The 19,396-nt window shown below is 44.9% G+C and overlaps 1 protein-coding gene across 2 annotated transcripts in view; it reads left to right on the forward strand.

Moving 5' to 3' along the window:
- The first annotated feature begins 589 nt into the window (after nucleotides 1–589).
- The window catches only part of LOC129831085 (RNA polymerase II subunit A C-terminal domain phosphatase-like), a 174,529-nt gene continuing 155,722 nt past the window's right edge, over nucleotides 590–19,396 (forward strand). The window contains exons 1-8 of one of the 2 annotated variants that reach the window (XM_055894114.1): nucleotides 590–1,197; nucleotides 4,723–4,806; nucleotides 4,952–5,045; nucleotides 5,223–5,351; nucleotides 5,565–5,715; nucleotides 11,942–12,032; nucleotides 12,945–13,111; nucleotides 15,073–16,107. In XM_055894114.1, coding sequence (XP_055750089.1) covers nucleotides 896–1,197; nucleotides 4,723–4,806; nucleotides 4,952–5,045; nucleotides 5,223–5,351; nucleotides 5,565–5,715; nucleotides 11,942–12,032; nucleotides 12,945–13,111; nucleotides 15,073–16,107 — 2,053 coding nt within the window. In that variant the 5' untranslated portion in view covers nucleotides 590–895. The remainder of the gene's footprint in view (nucleotides 1,198–4,722; nucleotides 4,807–4,951; nucleotides 5,046–5,222; nucleotides 5,352–5,564; nucleotides 5,716–11,941; nucleotides 12,033–12,944; nucleotides 13,112–15,072; nucleotides 16,108–19,396) is intronic. The other variant, XM_055894113.1, reaches the window with a different exon arrangement.

Raw genomic sequence — 19,396 nt, forward strand, 5'->3', positions numbered from 1 at the left:
AATGGACGTTGTAAATAAATGATTAATTAATGTGGCTAATTACATAACATGTATCAGAAATGATTCAAGTGTGCAATCTCTGTACAACCTTGTTTACAATCAGGTTTACGGTATCAGAGTATGGTCTGGAATTTAAACAATGTTGTTTTAAATTATAACGGCAAAATACTACTGACTCTGTCTTGATAATTAGTGAGCCTCCTTCCCAGCCTCTCAGCCATCACATCACTGGCATAGCCTGGATAATATGTATTATAGAAAACTGTTTACATTAACATCAATGTAGGAATTACTGTGATCAGCCCCTTATCAGTGTGACTTTAGGTCAATGGTAGCAACTCTACTAATCAGGAGGAGCAGATGCATGATTTATACGTTACATCATCTTACATCATATCAGGTAGAGGGATATCAAGGGATGTCCCCAGAGCATTGAAGGGGAAGAAAACAATGTGAGTGGAAAACAGAACAGCATGATGTTGCATCTTCCATTTGATTTCTTTAGCATCTTGTTTACATGATAATCTCAACTTCGACTTCTCTTTGACATGCTATGCATGAACCTCAAACTGACACGTTTATTTCAGAACATATGGATGACAACTGTTCCATTGATCAAAGTATTTTAATTGACTTAAAAGTAGAGAGGTCCTCTGTCATCACAGCCACCGGAAGCTGTCCGACTGTCGTCGCTGGAGTCTTGTGTTTCCTGTTTACTGGCGGGAAGAGCGAAAGAAACTGGACCATCGGTCTGTTTTCAAAACGCACGTTGCTTTTTTTATTTTTTATTAGCGCAGTTTCAATAATTTATGATAAATCGAATTCCACGCGATTTGGATACATATATTTGCTTGACCTGTGCCTACAGTTTAAAGGTATTTGAAGCGCGAAACCGATGGAGGAGCCCGCTGACTCCGTCGGTGGCGGGGCAGCACAGGGCCCCACCGCGCAAGTGGCAGAGATCCGCTGCCCAATGGCAGCGCGTCCTATGCGGCTGCTGGAATGGAAAGTCAAACCAGGGTCCCTCGTCAATGTGGACTCTGTGTTGGCGTTATGTGTTCCCATCCCGCTGGAGAAAGAGGCCGGGTCTCAGCCGCCAGAACATCCCAAAAGGCTGCCAGAGAAGAAACTGAAATCGGACCGAGCTGGAGTGGTGAAGGACCTATGTTGTCTACTTGGACAAGTCATATCGCCTGGGTGAGTATGCTAGCTAGCTAACGTTAATTTAGCTCATATTGCCAATGTCAGCAATTTTTTTATATTGTGCTGTTGTGTGTAGTTTACTGTGTTCGCCAACTAATGATGTTGCTCATAGACCACGTTCGCAGTAGCATTGCTAACTAGCCTAGCTGATAGGTGGTAATGGTAGCTATCTATCCTAACTCAGTGCGTGTGCTGGATCGCCGATGTCTAGAACAGCTGAAATGATCACGACAAGGGGGGGATTTCGTTTTGCATGTCCCGGTGCCTTAGTAGTGCGGGATTTAATAGTGGACCATTCGATTGGTCCTTAAGTTAAATATTCAGCACACGCCAAACTAACTTATTTTTTTTACGCCAAACGAACTTGCCCCATATTGTAGTATGCACATTACATCATCCACATGGTATTGAGGTGTCGAATTTGCACGCTCGAGCACTTTTGGTCCAGTTTTTGACGGAACCAGAACTCAGAAAACTTTGTGCTTCAGAAAGCATTTTGGTGTTATGAATTTGGGTAACAAGCCAGACCGTCAATTATGGAACTGATAACAACACACTGTGCATATAATAACGTGACACCATTCCTGTACTACTGAAAACAGGGGTGGACTTTCACTGGGGACGGGGCCACACATAATGAAATTGCATTTTTATCCCCCCCAGTTTTATAATTAAAACGTGATACAAAACGAGGCAACGGTGTGCTTTAGTACCATGCAGATGCCTCCAAGCGGTTGGGTAGGCTGTTTGGAGTGTTTAACTGACTGGATAAAAAAAATTAAGTGATGCCCCGCTTATAAAACCAAAGTTGTGCCCCTGACTGAAAATGGTCAAATATTATCTTAGAGCTGAAGAAGACACCCCTTGTTTCTGTTTTTAAAGTTTGAATGTGTCGATTCAGTTGTCATTTTGTTGTTCAGAAACGGATGATGGCTTATGCCCTGGTGCTTTTCAATATGGAGGCACTAATGTAGTCTTATGGGGAAGTTGTGTTTATTAATGTGTTTGTTTAGATATAGATGTACACATGTTGGAGAGAAAGCGGCCATTCTATCCGGCACCTGCATTGTAAATCAAATCAAGTTTATTTTATATAGCCCTTCGTACATCAGCTAATATCTCGAAGTGCTGTACAGAAACCCAGCCTAAACCCCAAACAGCAAGCAATGCAGGTGTAGAAGCACAGTGGCTAGGAAAAACTCCCTAGAAAGGCCAAAACCTAGGAAGAAACCTAGAGAGGAACCAGGCTATGAGGGGTGGCCAGTCCTCTTATGGCTGTGCCGGGTGGAGATTATAACAGAACATGGCCAAGATGTTCAAAATGTTCATAAGTGACAAGCATGGTCAAATAATAATCAGGAATAAATGTCAGTTGGCTTTTCATAGCCGATCATTAAGAGTTGAAAGCAGCAGGTCTGGGACAGGTAGGGGTTCCATAATCACAGGCAGAACAGTTGAAACTGGAACAGCAGCAAGGCCAGGTGGACTGGGGACAGCAAGGAGGAGTCATGCCCGGTAGTCCTGACGTATGGTCCTAGGGCTCAGGTTCTCCGAGAGAGAGAAAGAAGGAGAGAATTAGAGAGAGCATACTTAAATTCACACAGGACACTGGATAAGACAGGAGAAGTACTCCAGATATAACCAACTGACCCTAGCCCCCCGACACATAAACTACTGCAGCATAAATACTGGAGGCTGAGACAGGAGGGGTCAGGAGACACTGTGGCCCCATCCGATGATACCCCCGGACAGGGCCAAACAGGAAGGATATAACCCCACCCACTTTGCCAAAGCACAGCCCCCCCCACAATCATGAGACAAGGCCAAGTATAGCCCACAAAGATCTCCACCACAGCACAAACCAAGGGGGGGTGCCAACCCAGACAGGAAGATCACGTCAGTAACTCAACCCACTCAAGTGACGCACCCCTCCTAGGGACGGCATGAAAGAGCACCAGTAAGCCAGTGACTCAGCCCCTGTAATAGGGTTAGAGGCAGAGAATCCCAGTGGAGAGAGGGGAACCGGCCAGGCAGAGACAGCAAGGGTGGTTCGTTGCTCCAGAGCCTTTCCGTTCACCTTCACACTCCTGGGCCAGACTACACTCAATCATATGACCTACTGAAGAGATAAGTCTTCAGTAAAGACTTAAAGGTTGAGACCGAGTCTGCGTCTCTCACATGGGTAGGCAGACCGTTCCATAAAAATTGAGATCTATAGGAGAAAGCCCTGCCTCCAGCTGTTTGCTTAGAAATTCTAGGGACAATTAGGAGGCCTGCGTCTTGTGACCGTAGCGTACGTGTAGGTATGTACGGCAGGAAAGATAGGTAGGAGCAAGCCCATGTAACGCTTTATAGGTTAACAGTAAAACCTTGAAATCAGCCCTTGCCTTAACAGGAAGCCAGTGTAGGGAAGCTAGCACTGGAGTAATATGATCAAATTTCTTGGTTCTAGTCAGGATTCTAGCAGCCGTATTTAGCACTAACTGAAGTTTATTTAGTGCTTTATCCGGGTAGCCGGAAAGTAGAGCATTGCAGTAGTCTAACCTAGAAGTAACAAATGCATGGATTAATTTTTCTGCATCTTTTTTGGACAGACAATTTCAGATTTTTGCAATGTTACGTAGATGGAAAAAAGCTGTCCTTGGAACAGTCTTGATATGTTCGTCAAAAGAGAGATCAGTGTCAAGAGTAACGCCGAGGTCCTTCACAGTTTTATTTGAGACGACTTTACAACCATCAAGATTAATTTTCAGATTTAACAGAAGATCCCTTTGTTTCTTGGGACCTAGAACAAACATCTCTGTTTTGTCCGAGTTTAAAAGTAGAACGTTTTCAGCCATCCACTTCCTTATGTCTGAAACACAGCCTTCTAGCGAGGGCAATTTTGGGGCTTCACCATGTTTCATTGAAATGTACAGCTGTGTGTCATCTGCATAGCAGTGAAAGTTAACATTATGTTTTCGAATAACATCCCCAAGAGGTAAAATATATAGTGAAAACAATAGTGGTCCTAAAACGGAACATTGAGGAACACCGAAATGTACAGTTGATTTGTCAGAGTACAAACCATTCAGAGACAAACTGATATCTTTCCGACAGATAAGATCTAAACCAGACCAGAACTGGTCCGTGCAGACCAATTTGGGTTTCCAGTCTCTCCAAAAGAATGTGGTGATAGATGGTGTCAAAGGCAGCACTAAGGTCTAGTAGCACGAGGACAGATGCAGAGCCTCGGTCTGACGCCATTAAAAGGTCATTTACCACCTTCACAAGTGCAGTCTCAGTGCTATGATGGGGTCTAAAACCAGACTGAAGCATTTCGTATACATTGTTTGTCTTCAGGAAGTCAGTGAGTTGCTGCGCAATAGCTTTTTCGAAAAAAAATTGAGAGCAATGGAAGATTCGATATAGGCCGATAGTTTTTTATATTTTCCTGGTCAAGGTTTGGCTTTTTCAAGAAAGCCCTTTTTAACGGGGAAACTCGTTATGCTAGGGTCTCAAGTGCCACTTCTCTTCCAGGGGTGTGATTGTCAGAGTAGAAGAATGCTGCCATCCAGTCGTGATGAAGGGGCTGTGTGCTGAATGTGGTCAGGACCTCACACAGTAAGTACACACCCACACACACATGTATTCCATGCTAGAATTTCAATTGGCATATTCACACACTTTTAAAATAGGCCTGCTTCTTAGCTGTAGATTACCTCTCATGCGGATGCATTACTAAGTGGATTCTCTCTCTCTCTTTCAGGATGCAGAGTAATAATGGGAGGCAGCAGGCTCACATCTCCACGGCAAACGTTTCCATGGTGCACAGTGTCCCCGAGTTGATGGTCAGCTCTGAGGTGAGGCTCAGGATGTCATGGCTCTAGAAGACGAGTTTCCTCTGACGATAATTTGACCTTGTAGAAATACTTCTGTGTTGTTGGAATTCAACTTTACAATGTGGTAGAGACAGTTTTATTGAAGTCATTGCCTCCTTTTTATAAATGCCTGGTCTCTGTGATATGTCCCCAACACAGCAAGCGGAGCAGCTGGGCAGAGAGGACCAGCAGAGACTCCACAGGAACAAGAAGCTGGTTCTTATGGTTGATTTGGACCAAACCCTGATCCACACCACCGAGCATCACTGCCAGCGCATGTCCAATAAGGTATGTGTATCTGATCTACATAGCTACAATAAAAATCAAATCTTCTGGCCTATGAAAAGAGGTCGTTTGATATTTCTATTCCCCAGGTTTTGTTGTGGGTTTGATATTGAAGAGTCACCCTGTATGTAGCTAGTCTGCAATTAACCACTGATGGTTATGTAGCTAGAACAAACCATTGATGGTTCTGCCCATGCCTCTGCTCTTGTTCCACAGGGAATCTTCCACTTCCAGCTGGGGCGGGGGGAGCCCATGTTACACACGCGACTGCGTCCGAACTGCAAAGACTTCCTGGAGAAAATCGCCCAGCTCTACGAGCTGCATGTCTTCACTTTCGGAAGCCGCCTCTATGCACACACCATCGCAGGTACCCACACACATTCTCTGATAATTATGCCTACATTGAATCACTATATCATTTACTTTACAGTAAGTAATGCAAAAAGTATCAAGAATGCAACAACAACAAAAAAATGACGTAAATGCCAAAGGTGTGTGAGTGCTCAGACGCTAAATGCCAAGTGAATTTAAACACATTTAATTATCTAGGATGTCATCGTCTGTAAAATCTCTCCACGGAATTATACATCTGCCCTTAATGCCTGAGTGCTGTCTGGATTATAGGTGACAATTGTTTTATTTAAATGTTTGTCTATACACTCCCCAGTTTGAAAAATTAGACGTTAAGACTAACAGACATGCCTCAATGTGATTGGTCTCAGCATTTGAGGCAAATACTGGGTAGCGCTAGAAGTCTGAGTGGCCACTGGAGGTCAGCATTTACCTTCAGTTTGTTTCTCAGGCTCATTCTGTACTCAGCATCTTCATATCTCGCTGGGATGCGTGCCAAATGTCACCCTATGTGGTAGGGATGTGCATCTTTCCCTTTCAAAACTATCCGGTATGTACAGTTGAAGTCGGAAGTTTACATACACTTAGGTTGGAGTCATTAAAACTCGTTTTTCAACCACTTGTTAACAAACTATAGTTTTGGCAAGTCGGTTAGGACATCTACTTTGTGCATGACGCAAGTAACTTTTCCAACAATTGTTTACAGACAGATTATTTCACGTATAATTCACTGTATCATAATTCCAGTGGGTCAGAAGTTTACATGCACTAAGTTGACTGTGCCTTTAAACAGCTTGGAAAATTCCAGAAAATGATGTCATGGCTTTAGAAGCTTCTGATAGACTAATTGACATAATTTGAGTCAATTGGAGGTGTACCTGTGGATGTATTTCAAGGCCTACCTTCACTCAGTGCCTCTTTGTTTGACATCATGGGAAAAATCAAAAGAAATCAGCCAAGACCCCAGAAAAAAATTGTAGACCTCCACAAGTCTGGTTCATCCTTGGGAGCAATTTCCAAAAGCCTGAAGGTACCACGTTCATCTGTACAAACAATAGTACGCAAGTATAAACACCATGGGACCACGCAGCCGTCATACCGCTCAGGAAGGAGACACGTTCTGTCTCCTAGAGATGAATGTACTTTGTTGCGAAAAGTCAAATCAAAAATCAATCCCAGAACAACAGCAAAGGACCTTGTGAAGATGCTGGAGGAAAGAGGTACAAAAGTATCTATATCCACAGTAAAACGAGTCCTATATTGACATAACCTGAAAGGCCGCTCAGCAAGGAGAAGCCACTGCTCCAAAACCGCCATAAAAAAGCCAGACTACGGTTTGCAACTGCACATGGGGACAAAGATCGTACTTTTTGGAGAAATGCCTTCTGGTCTGATGAAACAAAAATTGAACTGCTTGGCCATAATGACCATCGTTATGTTTGGAGGAAAAAGGGGAGACTTGCAAGCCGAAGAACACCATCCCAACCGTGAATCACGGGGGTGGCAGCATCATGTTGTGTGGTGCTTTGCTGCAGGAGGGACTGGTGCGCTTCACAAAATAGATGGCATCATGAGGCAAGAAAATTATGTGGATATATTGAAGCAACATCTCAAGACATCAGTCAGGAAGTGAAAGCTTGGTTGCAAATGGGTCTTCCAAATGGACAATGACCCCAAGCATACTTCCAAAGTTGTGTCAAAATGGCTTAAGGACAACACAGTTGAGGTATTGGAGTGGCCATCACAAAGCCCTGACCTCAATCCCATTGAAAATATGTGGACAGAACCTGAAAAAGCGTGTGCGAAGTAGGAGGCCTACAAACCTGACTCGGTTATACCAGCTCTGTCCAGAGGAATGGGCCAAAATTCACCCAACTTATTGTGGGAAGCTTGTGGAAGGCTACCCGACACGTTTTGACCCAAGTTAAATCATTTAAAGGCAATGCTACCAAATACTAATTGAGTTTATGTAAACTTCTGACCCACTGGGAATGTGATGAAAGAAATAAAAGCTGAAATAATTCATTCTCTCTACTATTATTCTGACATTTCACATTCTTAAAATAAAGTGGTTATCTTAACTGACTTAAGACAGGGAATTTTTACTAGGATTAAATGTCAGGAATTGTTCAACTGAGTTTAAATGTAGTTGGCTAAGGTATATGTAAACTTCTGACTTCAACTGTATCTAGATATATGGGCTCCGATACGATACATGAACGACTCGGTTTGATTAAAGGAACAAATCGGTTCAATTCGAAGCACTAACATTTGTTGCATAAACGTATAGATTTCCTATTCTAAATTAAAATCTGCTGCTGATGGTGCTCATGAGCTGGGCCTCTCTAGGATGGATCTGTCTGAGCTGACCCCTCTGTGTAAATTATGTATGTGGGTGTCTCTGAGCGGTAAGTCTAACGAAGCCAAATGTAGACGAAGATCAGCGAGGGAAGTCTGGGGAGGTGCATCTGATGTAAAGCCAAAAGCCGGACACTAATGGTTTTCTAACAGCAAGGCTCAGATCAATATGGCGGTGTCAACATACAGTGTCTTTGGAAAGTGTTTTTACCCCTTTACTTTTTTCATATTTTGTTACGTTACAGCCTTATTTTAAAATGTATTAAATTGTTTTCTTTCCTCATCAATCTACACACAATACCCCATAATGACAAAGCAAAAACAGGTTTAGAGATTAAATAGAACATGGAAATATTACATTTACGTAAGTATTCATACCCTTTCACTCAGTACTTTGTTGAAGCACGTTTGGCAGTGATTACAGCATTGAGTCTTCTTGGATATGATGCTACAATCTTGGCACACCTGTATTTGGGGAGTTTCCCCCATTCTTCTCTGCAGATCCTCAAGCACGGTCATGTTGGATGGGGAGCGTTGCTGCACAGCAATTTTCAGGTCTCTTCAGAGATGTTCGATTTGGTTCAAGTTTGGGCTCTGGCTGGGCCGCTCAAGGACATTCCGAGACTTGTCCTGAAGTCACTCCTGCATTTTCTTGGTTGTGTGCTTAGGGTTGTTGTCCTGTCTCCCATCCCCTGCTGCTGAAAAACATCCCCACGGCATAATGCTTCACCGTAGGGATGGTGCCAGGTTTCCTCCAGACGTGACGCTTGGCATTCAGTCCAAGGAGTTCAATATTGGTTTCATCAGACCAGAGAATCTTGTTTCTCATGGTCTGAGAGTCCTTTAGGTGCGTTTTGACAAACTCCCAGCGGGCTGTCATGTGCCTTTTACTGGGGAGTGGCTTCCGTCTGGCCATTCTACCATACATGTCTGATTGGTAGAGTGCTGCAGAGATGACCATGGCCCCTCTCTCCCGATTGCTCAGTTTGGCCGAGCGGCCAGCACTAGAAAGAGTCTCGGTGGTTCCAAACTTCTTCCATTTAAGAATGATGGAGGCCACTGTGTTCTTGGGGAAATTCAATGCTGCAGAAATGTTTTGGTATCCTTCCCCAGATCTGTGCCTCAACAAAATCCTGTCTCGGAGCTCTACAGACAATTACTTCGATCTCATGGTTTGGTTTTTGCTCTGTCAACTGTGGGACCTTTTATATAGACAGTTGTGTGTCTTTCCAAATCATGTCCAATCAATTGAATTTACCACAGGTGAACTCCAATCAAGTTGTAGAAACATCTCAAGGATGATCAATGGAAACAGGATGCACCTGAGCTCAATTTCAAGTTTCATAGCAAAGGGTCTGAATACTTTAGTAAATAAGCTGTACCTGTTTATTTTTAATACATTTCTAAACCTGTTTTTGCCTTGTCAATGTGAGGTATTGTGTGTAGATTGCTGAGTATTTATAAAAAAAAAAAAAAAAAAAAAAAAATATATATATATATATATATATATATATATATATATTAGAATAAGGCTAACTTAACAAAATGTGGAAAAAGTGAAGGCACTGTAGCTGCTATTGTTCATGAAGGTGTTTCTGTAGAAATAAACTTTTCTATACCTCATATCACACACTCACGAACTGAAAACATAACGTGTGTTCAATTAATTGGTTAGAGAGGTCTGAAATATCATTTGTATCCAGAATACTTTCATTTGTATCCGGAATCGTGGCAAAGTTGGCTCCTGTTTTAGTCACGTCTTTGGCCAAGTTCGCGTGGGTCAAACAAACCACCCTAATGTTTGGTTGACAAATAGTGCCTCCTATGTAGTTGCGAGTCGGACAATTTTTATAACCATATTGCAACACACTTTGAAAAGTGGTCACCGACTTGACAAAGGTGGTCCGCGCGAACGTGCCCTATGTCTATTTAGGAAGCTGAGCCATAAAGGAAACTGGAAGTTTACCACCCCACTATCAGTTGGGGCGGGCGGGCAATGTTTTGATCTGAAATCACCATCACCCACTAATTCATTAGTTGTTTTTGCAGATTAAAAGTGTTAGAGCTAGTAATGTATCAATATTTATTTTAGTTATTATATAGCACCACTTTGGCTTTCACCCCCGTCTCATAATGGTCTCATAGTGGTTTAGACCGTTTGGAAGTTTTGACAGACTGAGTGAGCTTCTCTTCCATGCAGTGCGGTTAGCACAAGTGACTGCTTGTCCTCGTTACGAAATCATCACCTTTACCCTGTATATTTAAACATGGACATATACTTATGATTGTTTCAATTAAAACTATTGCTGATGGTGAACCTGAATAATCATAATGTAATGTGAGCCCCAATCAGCATGTAGCCTACCTATAGCCAGATCAGTTGTCTCTGATGGTAGCTTTTATTTCAGTAAAACACCATTTTCAACAGCACATTTGATTTAAAAAAATAACATAGCAAAATACATTGGTTGTCACTCAACTAATAAAGCTTAATATTGCGCAAGCCATTACAAACATTTTGAATTCTCCAGGTGATGTGCCGGATCAAGAATAGGCCTGCCTCTCGTTAATCAGCGTGCAATTTGACTGATATCGCCTGGGGTTGTTCGGCATGCAAAATGATTTGTAGCTCAATGACTGTCAACACAGTTAGATTCTTAGTCCGACACAGGTGAGAGGTATTTTCGGAAGATGGAAAGTAATTTGAGCAAAAACATTTTGTGAACCGGCGATTTGTAACGTTTGAATTGATTTTCAGACTGATGCATGCTACATTTGGGTTGGGTTCCCTCATACCGAGGCATTCATATCTTAAAAATTTGAACATATTGGTGAATCGTTACATCCCTACGATATAGTGCACTACTTTTGACCAGAGCCATGTGGGCCCTGGTGCACTATATAGGAAATAGGGTGGGATTTGGGATGCCTCCTCACTGGTCAGTTTACCAGCCTCTCACATAGCCACCTCATACTCAACCTTACTTTTCACCATATCTCACTTTACATTAAGTTATATTGAAAGGTTGAGCATTTTAGTCATCTAAATATTGGCATTTTGGTTATAGAGATGAACATTGGATCTTTTTAAAGTTTGGAAACGATATTTCGCTACCAATTAGAAGTTATTCTATAATGAATGTCAACGCTGAATGTTGGAAGCAAATGAATAGTGAGTGTGTAATGTAGTACTTACCTCAGTCTGTGGAGCAGAGAGGTCACTATCTGTCTGTTTCTCCATGTAGATGGGTTTGTGTGCTTTAGTAGACGCCTGCCCGCCTGCCTGCCCTCTTCTCTGGGGTTTAATAGCAGCCAGGTAGCAAGGTGTTTGTTGTGAAGTGGGGATGTCGCTGCTCCATCAAAGCCAGGCTTTGTTGTTCCTCCAGACACACATTATTATGCAGCTTTTAAAGAGGAACTGAGAAGACCCCGCTTGCATTTAGTTCTCATCTCAAAGCTTTGAGGTTTTAATGAAAGCCTACTGAGTATACAGAGATGTCTCACAGCGATGCCTGCAGTTTCATTTGAGTTCAAATTGAAAATTTTGTGTAACAAAACATGAAAACGTCCAGATAAAGAAAAAACATGAGAATTGGCTCTAAATGGACTCAAAACCTGTTAGCGTTGTTGTTGGACAGCTACCCTGTGTATCGCCAGGCGGCCGGGGAGTAATGGAGATTGGCGGTTCGGTAAAACTGCGCCTTTACTTTTGTGAATACATCCTGCTTTTCCACAGTGCTCTTTTTAAATAGGATGTCTAATGTAGTCTCTCTTTCTCGTTCTCTATCTGTTTCTCATTCTCTCTCTGTTTCTCGTGCTCTCTCTCCTATAATTTATTGAGTTTATTTTTAAGATGTTTTTCTTGTGTGTTTCTGTGACTGCAGGCTTCCTGGACCCTGAGATGAAGCTGTTCTCCCACAGGATCCTGTCCAGAGACGAATGCATCGACCCCTTCTCCAAGACAGGGAACCTGAGGTCAGACCTGGCTCTCTGTCTGGCAGAGCTGCTAGCACACACTGCTTTATGAAGCCCACGCATTACACGTTGACACATACCAGTAGCATCTTCCGCCAGGACATTTTTTAAGAAAAATCTGTCCAATATGAAAAGGACACAGCTGATATCTTATCTTTAATTTAGACACTTTGGAGAAAAGGCATTCATTCAGTCAAGGAGAAATTGATTTCCACTCAGCCACTACTGCTGAAGAATTCAACTTAGGGAATTCTTGTAATGATTGGAGCTACTAGACCTTAGTGTTGATTAAAACCTGGCATCAGTCAAGTCATCTGAAGTCACTTGGTTGTCCCCACAGACAATACAGCACTGTAAAACTGAGCCATCCAGCTCTAGCATGATAGCGCTATAGATCAGCGGAGGGAATAGCCAATAGCCATGCAGTATTCCTTCTAATCAGTGACTCCTGTTATAGAAGCCTGCTAGAACATCATTCTCTTATTAAATCAAAGTCCTAATGGTAGAAAATGTGCTTCTTGTATAGTTATGAAGTTCAGATAATGATTAGTAAGCGTGACGGACAGAATTAATTTCTACCCTGAAGGGATTCTGAGAGTCCTTCCCAAATGGCACCCTATTCCCTTTTATAGTGCCCTACTTTTGACCAGGGCCCATAGGGAATAGGGTTCCATTTGGGACGTAGCCTATGACTGGGAGATGGCGAGAGCATAGCATTGTACTCTGTTACTGTGGGACTTTGTTATTCCCCAAAGACACACTGCCTAGGGTGTTACACGTGTCAGAGGAGAGGGAGTGCCAGTTTCACTTATTTAACTCTCTTTCTCTCATTCTCGTTCTTTTCTACCTTTACTCTCTCTCCCCCTCTCTTTCTCTCCCCCTCTCTATCTCTCTCTCTCATCTACCCCTAAGGAATCTGTTCCCGTGTGGAGATTCGATGGTATGTATTATAGATGACCGGGAGGACGTGTGGAAGTTTGCTCCCAACCTGATCACTGTGAAGAAGTACATCTACTTCCAGGGCACAGGAGATATCAACGCTCCGCCCGGGTCTAAAGAGGCCCAGCAGGCAAGGAAAGGTACTGTATACAGGGTCTGAAGACAATGAGCTTAACAGGGCACAGTGGGCACTGTTTTGAAGTGGTCAATACATGACGCACGGTGATCTATTAAAACAACCCTATGACTTAGAAAAACAGTCCTCACTCCCTTATAAGGGCATTCAGTGTTTTTGTCAGTTTTACAAGAAAGAAAAAAACACTACCTTCTAAAAACCACCGCGTGACTGAAGTTCAGAGAGGGAGTGGTTTGATGGTTACTTCAGGGATGTGACCTCATCCTGGTACTCTGGTTGCAAATGGAGTCTCACTGTTTTGATTTCATTTGCATCAACCGATGCACCGCTCACCTGCGTGGCAGACTGCAGCACCGCTCACCTGCGTGGCAGACTGCAGCACCGCTCTCCTGCGTGGCAGACTGCAGCACCGCTCACCTGCGTGGCAGACTGCAGCACCGCTCTCCTGCGTGGCAGACTGCAGCACCGCTCTCCTGCGTGGCAGACTGCAGCACCGCTCACCTGCGTGGCAGACTGCAGCACCGCTCACCTGCGTGGCAGACTGCAGCACCGCTCTCCTGCGTGGCAGACTGCAGCACCGCTCTCCTGCGTGGCAGACTGCAGCACCGCTCACCTGCGTGGCAGACTGCAGCACCGCTCTCCTGCGTGGCAGACTGCAGCACCGCTCTCCTGCGTGGCAGACTGCAGCACCGCTCTCCTGCGTGGCAGACTGCAGCACCGCTCTCCTGCGTGGCAGACTGCAGCACCGCTCTCCTGCGTGGCAGACTGCAGCACCGCTCTCCTGCGTGGCAGACTGCAGCACCGCTCACCTGCGTGGCAGACTGCAGCACCGCTCTCCTGCGTGGCAGACTGCAGCACCGCTCTCCTGCGTGGCAGACTGCAGCACCGCTCTCCTGCGTGGCAGACTGCAGCACCGCTCTCCTGCGTGGCAGACTGCAGCACCGCTCACCTGCGTGGCAGACTGCAGCACCGCTCTCCTGCGTGGCAGACTGCAGCACCGCTCTCCTGCGTGGCAGACTGCAGCACCGCTCTCCTGCGTGGCAGACTGCAGCTCCGCAGAGGGAGGGTGAAGCTTTTTAAGAGAAATGGTTGTGATATGTAAATGTTATGATCCACAACAGAAGGGGTGGCAGGGAGGCAAGCGAGTTTTACGTTTCGTAGTTGTGACGTGTTACAATCCTCTCAACACAGAGGTAAGAGGCAGGGAGGTGACTGGGGGACCTCTCTGTGAAAATAAGGTCCAAATTTAACATTTTAGAACCGTGTCAGGCAAATGATCGTCCCCAAAGGCCAGGGTTGACCAGAATCCAAATACTACATTTATCAATCCGATAAAGATAGAATTAGAGCTACCAAGCCTTAACAGCACCTCATCATCATCAACACCTTATTCATACTCCGACACCAAGCCTGGGTAGCCATAATGAGATTGGGTTCATCTGAACCGTGATTACCCTCTCAGGCTTAGTCTCAGGAGGGCGTGGGTTCTTTTCTCTCAGAGAGCCTCTCACAGTGGAGAGCTTTTTTTGATTAGCAGTAGAGACAAATAGGACAAGCTACAAATGAGGGAGAGTACTTCTATGGGCTCCCAGGAGAGAATGACACACAGGCTGTTAGATCAATTAGGGAAGTGCTGCTGGTTTCTGTGACATCACATGGACAGCTGCCAGACCCATGTATTTCTTTATTCCTAAGTGTTTGTAGATGACCTGAGAGGATAAAGTGCTATGAAGGACATTGTTCTTGTTGAGGCATGCACCATGGTTTAAACAGACCGTGTTTTCAACGCTGATTCAGTGCCTCAGTGGCCGCAGGTCAACTTGCCTCCATTCGGATACACCTCCAAAACAACTTCAGTGAAATGGATTCACAGACACCCTCTAGTCTAGTGATTTAAGTGACAAAATGTCTGCGCATGTGTTTTAATTTGCTAACGAATCTTCCTGTGATGTTGCTTTACCCCAGCCGGCAGCCAGGCCAGCCGACCGGCAGAGGCCTCGGGAGCAGCAGTAACGTCAGGGCCTACAGCGTATGGGGGGTCGTCTGCGTCAGAGGAGCTGAGTAACGGCTGTAAGAAACAGCGGGCTAAAGACCACAACAACGGAGGGAGGGTGGAGTCAACAGCCCCCTCAGCCACTCAGAAAGCAGCAGCCAATGAACGGACTCAACCGGGCAAGGCTGTGGAGAAGGGTCAGGGCGTGGGGGCCGAGGCCAGCACGGCAGCACAGGTGAGCGACAGGACGAATGTAAAAGAGGCGGTGCAAGGAGAGGAGGAGGATGGCAGCAGGACAGTGGGCTCAGGGGAGGAAGCTCCTCCTACATCCTCCACTCCTCCAGACCTCCATGAGCCCAACAGCAACCTGGACTTTGACCTGTCCAGCGACTCTGACTCTGTTACGTGTAAACCACCCTCATCAGACAGTGAGGGGGAGTACAGCCAGACCAGGAAGTCCAAAGAGGAAGTGGCGGAGCAGGCGGCACTAGAGGAGCCATCAGGCAGTCCTGGAGGAAAGGAAGAGGGGGGTATTAAGCAGAAGCGCACCGGGGAGAACAGCTCCGAGGTAGGAGGGGAGACGTCTGTGCTTGTCCTCCCTCCTGAGCAGGGGAACGGGCGCTCAGAACGGAGGAAGGCTGAGCCAGAGTCCCAGAACAGTGAACAGTCAGGAGTCACCATGGAGGAGGTGGACAAGGATAACCACCTCATCTACCTACAAGAGGTGTTGGAGCGTATCCATAGGGAATACTACGCCCGCTACAACGCCTTCCTCGGGAAGGAACGCCCAGAGACGCCTGATATCAGGAAGATCGTCCCGGAGCTGAAGGCCCGGAGCTTGGAGGGCACCACCATTGTGTTCTCTGGGCTGTACCCCACCAACTACCCCATGGAGAGAACCAGGGAGAACTACCACGCCAAGGCCCTGGGAGCAAAGATGGGAAAGGACCTCCTGCTCAGCTCAAAAGACCCTGGCAGAACCACGCACCTCATTGCTGCTAGAGCAGGTGAGTTACTACATACATTGCCTTCAGAAAGTATTCACACCCCTCGACTTTTTCCACATTTTGTTGTTACAGCCTGAATTTAAAATTGATTATATTGAGATTTTGTGTCACTGGCCTACACACAATACCCCATAATGTCATAGTGGAATTATGTTTTTAGATATTTTTACAAGTTAATGAAAAGCTGAAATGTGTTGAGTTAGTAAGTATTCAACTCCTTTTATATGGCAAGTCTAAATATGTTCAGAAGAAAAAATGTGCTTAACAAATCACATAAGTTGCATGGACTCACTCTGTGTGCAATAATAGTGTTTAACATGATTTATGAATGACTACCTCATCTCTGTACCGCACACATACAATTATCTGTAAAGGTCCCTCAGTTGAGCAGTGAATTTCAAACACAGATTCAACAACAAAGACCAGGGATGTTTTCCAATGCCCCGCAAAGGACATCTATTGATAGATGGGTACAAAAAATATACCTTTGAGTATGGTGAAGTTATTTATTACACTTTGGATGGTGTATCAATACACCCAGTCACTACAAAGATGCAGGCGTCCTCCATCTTCTTTTTATTAAGTAGGGAGCCAATTAGCTTTCAGCACTTATTTCCATGACTGATCAACTTGATTTCTCATGGCCCTCTCTTGTCCCTCTGCGGTAGACCTATGGTGAGCAATGTGTTTGGAACATCAAATCGCAATAAAATCACAATACATATGGAATCGCAATACTTATCGTATCGGCACCAAAGTATCGGGGTAATACCGTATCGTGAGGTCCCTGGAAATTCCCAGCCCTACTGGTTATGCCGTTGTTAATGGAAGTCTGAGTGGTGAGGTAAAACTATGGGCTGAACACCACACAGATGGATTAAATAATAATTAGTCTCTGTCAACACAGGGAGAATCTCAATTGCATACTCTTCGCGTCCTCGTTCCTCACCTCCTCAAAGCCCATTGGAGGAGGTCAGAGAGGATGGATTTTTCTGGATCTTCCTCGTAGCCTGTTGATCCAGCAGGTCAGAGCAGCACTAGAGGGCCAGCATGGTCTGACTCATTACATCCATAATGACATGATGATCACCTCTCAAATGCATCAGTCTGACCCCGGTTCATGCCTCAAACACATAAGAGCCTGTCCCCATGGTCCATACATAATCTTCTCAATCACATCAACTATCCCATTTTTACCGGTTTCCGGTTCACTGGTCCAGGTCGTCTGTTTACGTCTGTTTATGCGGTTGTTAATTGCTCGTTTGGCAGAATAAAACAGTTGGCTCATTCACAATCATTATCGGATACTGACTGGACTACTGAGAGAGAGGACCTGTGTACTCTGCGAGGGTGCTAGGTCTCGGTTTGTCTGTTTCGTTGGGTCCTGATACCAAACAAACTAGAGAAGAGCAGAAAAAACAGCCTGAAGCATTATGTTTTCACTTGAAAGTGAAGTGATTTTTCTCCCCAAAGTAAATAACCATTTGCAAAGGAAAAAGCTGCTAACAGCATTGCAACTGTCTTTGTTAAGAAACATCAGGAAGAAGAGTACAGTATAATGGTTGTTGCTGACGGAGTAAAATCACAATTAAACACAATTAAACAAGGCAACATGTCGTCCCCCACGAATGATGCATTGTCCTCTTTAGGCCAATTGAGATCGTGTGTGACTGACACATTTCAGTTCGTTACTATAGGTCCCACCTCGGGCCAATCAGTGTCATTTTGTTAATGCCGGATCTCTATTGCAAGACGCGTCATTCACCCAACTTTCGTCAAAATAAAGCGAGTGCTATCTGAGATATTTTGTGTGACGAACGTGCTAACTGACAGAGACAGGTCCACTGTACCCTCCCCAAGTTTCATCACAATACATCAACATAATAGACCAGTGGTAGGCAGCCCTGGATTACCGCAGGCACTTGATGTTTTTGATTTAACTGACCTGGAAGACCAGGTGTGTTGAATTCAGGCTTGATCACTGAGCTGATCAATTAGCTCAGTTGGTCAGGTGTGGTTCCTAGTTGGAACAACATCCTGCAGTACCAGTGGCGCTCCTCCATGAACAGTGTTGCCTACCTCTGTACCAGGCTATTGATCCCATCAGGCATGGATGCTTTGATTTAGACGCGGGTCCTGAACTGCTCTGACGGAAAAACATAAACTATAAGATATTAAACTCAGTCGGCGTTCCAATTCTGCCCAAAGGTGTTCGATGGGGTTGAGGTCAGGGCTCTGTACAGGCCAGTGAAGTTCTTCCACACCAATCTCGACAAACCATTTCTGTATGGACCTCGCTTTGTGCACGGGGGCATTGTCATGCTAAAACAGGAAAGGGCCTTCACCAAATTGTTGCCACACTGTTGGAAGCACAGAATCATCTAGAATGTCATTGAATGCTGTAGTATTACGATTTCCCTTCACTGGAACTCAGGGGCCTAGCCCGAACCATGAAAAACAACCCCAGACCATTATTCCTCCTCCACCAAACTTAGAGTTCGCACTATGCATTAGGGCAAATTCATCCGTCGGACTGCCAGATGTTGAAGTGTGACTCATCACTCAAGAGAACGCGTTTCCACGGCTCCAGAGTCCAATGGCGGCGAACTTTACACCACTCCAGCCGACGCTTGGCATTGCGCATGGTGATCTTAGGCTTGTGTGCTGCTGCTCGGCCATGGAAACCCATTTCGTGAAGCTCTCGACAAACCGTTCTTGTGCTGACGTTGCTTCCAGAGGCAGTTTGGAACTCGGTAGTGAGTGTTGCAACAGAGGACAGACGATTTTTACGTGCTTCAGCACTTGGTAGTCCCGTTCTGTGAGCGTGTCTGGCCTACCACACAGCTGAGCCGTTGTTGCTCCTAGACGTTTCTATTTCACAATAACAGCACTTACAGTTGACTGGGCAGCTCTAGCAGGGCAGAAATTACTTTCTACTGACAATGTTTGTATCTGGAGATTACATGGCTGTGTGCTTGATTTTATACACCTGTCAGCAGCAGGTATGGCTGAAATAGCCGAATTCCACTATTTTGAAGGGGTGTCCACATCCTTTTGGCCATGTAGTGTATATACTGAATTTTGTGACTTTTGGTCAAACGGGGTGAGGGGCATGACCTTTCAAAGTTAGCATTTTCATTCTCTTGTAGAGCCACCATCTGGCCAATGTGTCATTTTTGTAAAGGCCGGATCTATGGCAAGAAATATGATTCACCCAAGTTTCGTCAAAATCGTGCCAATGCTGTCTGAAATATCGCGTAGGAAAAACATACAAACGTACTAATGTACT

The sequence above is a fragment of the Salvelinus fontinalis genome, chromosome 32 (genome assembly GCF_029448725.1).
Source record: "Salvelinus fontinalis isolate EN_2023a chromosome 32, ASM2944872v1, whole genome shotgun sequence".
Taxonomy (NCBI): Eukaryota; Metazoa; Chordata; class Actinopteri; order Salmoniformes; family Salmonidae; genus Salvelinus; species Salvelinus fontinalis.